At 41.7% G+C, this 1,668-nt stretch overlaps 1 gene segment (V, D, J or C); it reads left to right on the top strand.

Annotated features, from left to right (window-relative positions):
* Positions 1 to 288: 288 nt before the first annotated feature.
* LOC120093222 (immunoglobulin heavy variable 3-23-like) lies at positions 289 to 764 on the top strand. The segment is given in 2 exon segments: positions 289 to 400; positions 511 to 764. Coding segments are annotated over 2 exon segments (297 nt in total).
* Positions 765 to 1,668: the final 904 nt, after the last annotated feature.

Raw genomic sequence — 1,668 nt, 5'->3', positions numbered from 1 at the left:
ACTAAAGAATCCTGACTATGAAAACAAAACTTATGTGCACAAGGACAAAAGAAAACTAAATGTAATATGGTGAATCTTTACCAAAAAAAATGTAAATATGAAACCACGACACTAAGTCAAACTCTGTAACTGACATCCATATATTCGATGTTATATATCTGCTATGAGCACTGCTTTCAGCTCAGGTGTAATTCCATAACATATTTTAGCAGTAAGATATGCAAATAATTCTTCTCTATGCCCATGAAAACCAGCCTGTCCTGACCCTGCAGCTCTGACGGAGGAGCCCAGTCCTGGACTCTGAGGTTCTCCCACTCAGTAATCAGTACTGCAGCACTGCACAGACAACTCACCATGGACATCAGGCTCAGCTTGACTTTCCTTGTCCTTTTCATAAAAGGTAATTGATAAAAGTGTGATTATCTCTGTTGTGTGCACATGAGAATAAGAAAGTTTATTTTGTTTTGTTGTGTTAGTGATGGTTTTCTAACCAGTATTCTCTGTTTGCAGGTGTCCAGTGTGAGGTGCAGCTGGTGGAGTCTGGGGGAGGCCTAGTGCAGCCTGGAAGGTCCCTGAAACTCTCCTGTGCAGCCTCAGGATTCACTTTCAGTAGCTTTGCAATGGCCTGGGTGCGCCAGGCTCCAAAGAAGGGTCTGGAGTGGGTTGCAACCATTACTTCTGGTGGTAGTAACACTTACTATCCAGACTCCGTGAAAGGCCGATTCACTATCTCCAGAGATAATGCAAAAAGCACCCTATAGCTGCAAATGGACAGTCTGAGGTCTGAGGACGCGGCCACTTATTACTGGGCAAAAGACACAGTGAGTGAATGTTACTGTGAGCTTAAACACAAACCTCTTGCAGGATACTAGTGACCAGCAGGGGCCCAAGGAGCACAGAAAGCAACCAGTTACTGAGTGTTAGTTTATGTAGACAGACCTGGAAGAAAGTAAGGCTGGGACTCCTTAGTGTCTAGGTTGCCTCTCTACATTGATTTTCTCTTCAAGTGATCCTGTAATAACCCTTGAAGTAGAAAAAAGTTTATTTGATTTTCAGTTTTCCTGTTTAATATGTGCTTTGTATTCATTGTATTCATTTATTTATATGTTATGGAGTTTCTTTGTCTCTGTTTGCCTCCCTGTCTCTTCAACGCTCTGTTCATGTATTTCTGATGCTTCTCTCTCTCTCTCTCTCTCTCTCTCTCTCTCTCTCTCTCTCTCTCTCTCTCTCTCTCTCTCTCTCTGTGTGTGTGTGTGTGTGTGTGTGTGTGTGTGTTGAGATGGTTGAGATGTCTTTTTCTATCCATCTACACAATAAGGTTGAAATGAAGTCCATCACTAAGCCTGTATTTCATCACTAGACATGGATCACAGTATATTGCTAGACTGCTTGGTTACGGAGTCCCAATATCACATTGTCTTCGCATCTGAGAAGTAGGCTTTCTGCTTGGCTACCTACCAAACCGAACTATTTTGTAGTTATGGAGACTAAACACAAATCTTCCTGCTAGTGTGGTAAGAACTTAAAGCAAAAAATTATACCTATACTCCCATTAAAGATGACTTTCAATGTAGGATAAACTGTGACTTGAACAAAAGGCAGAACATGACGTAAGGAAGACAAGAATCTGTTTGAGGACCCTGGTTCAGATCCCCAAAAAATAAGGAA

This window comes from Rattus norvegicus, chromosome 6 (assembly GCF_036323735.1).
Source record: "Rattus norvegicus strain BN/NHsdMcwi chromosome 6, GRCr8, whole genome shotgun sequence".
Classification (NCBI taxonomy): Eukaryota; Metazoa; Chordata; class Mammalia; order Rodentia; family Muridae; genus Rattus; species Rattus norvegicus.
Note: the sequence above shows the minus strand (reverse complement) of the source record. Positions and strands in the feature narration are given on the sequence as shown.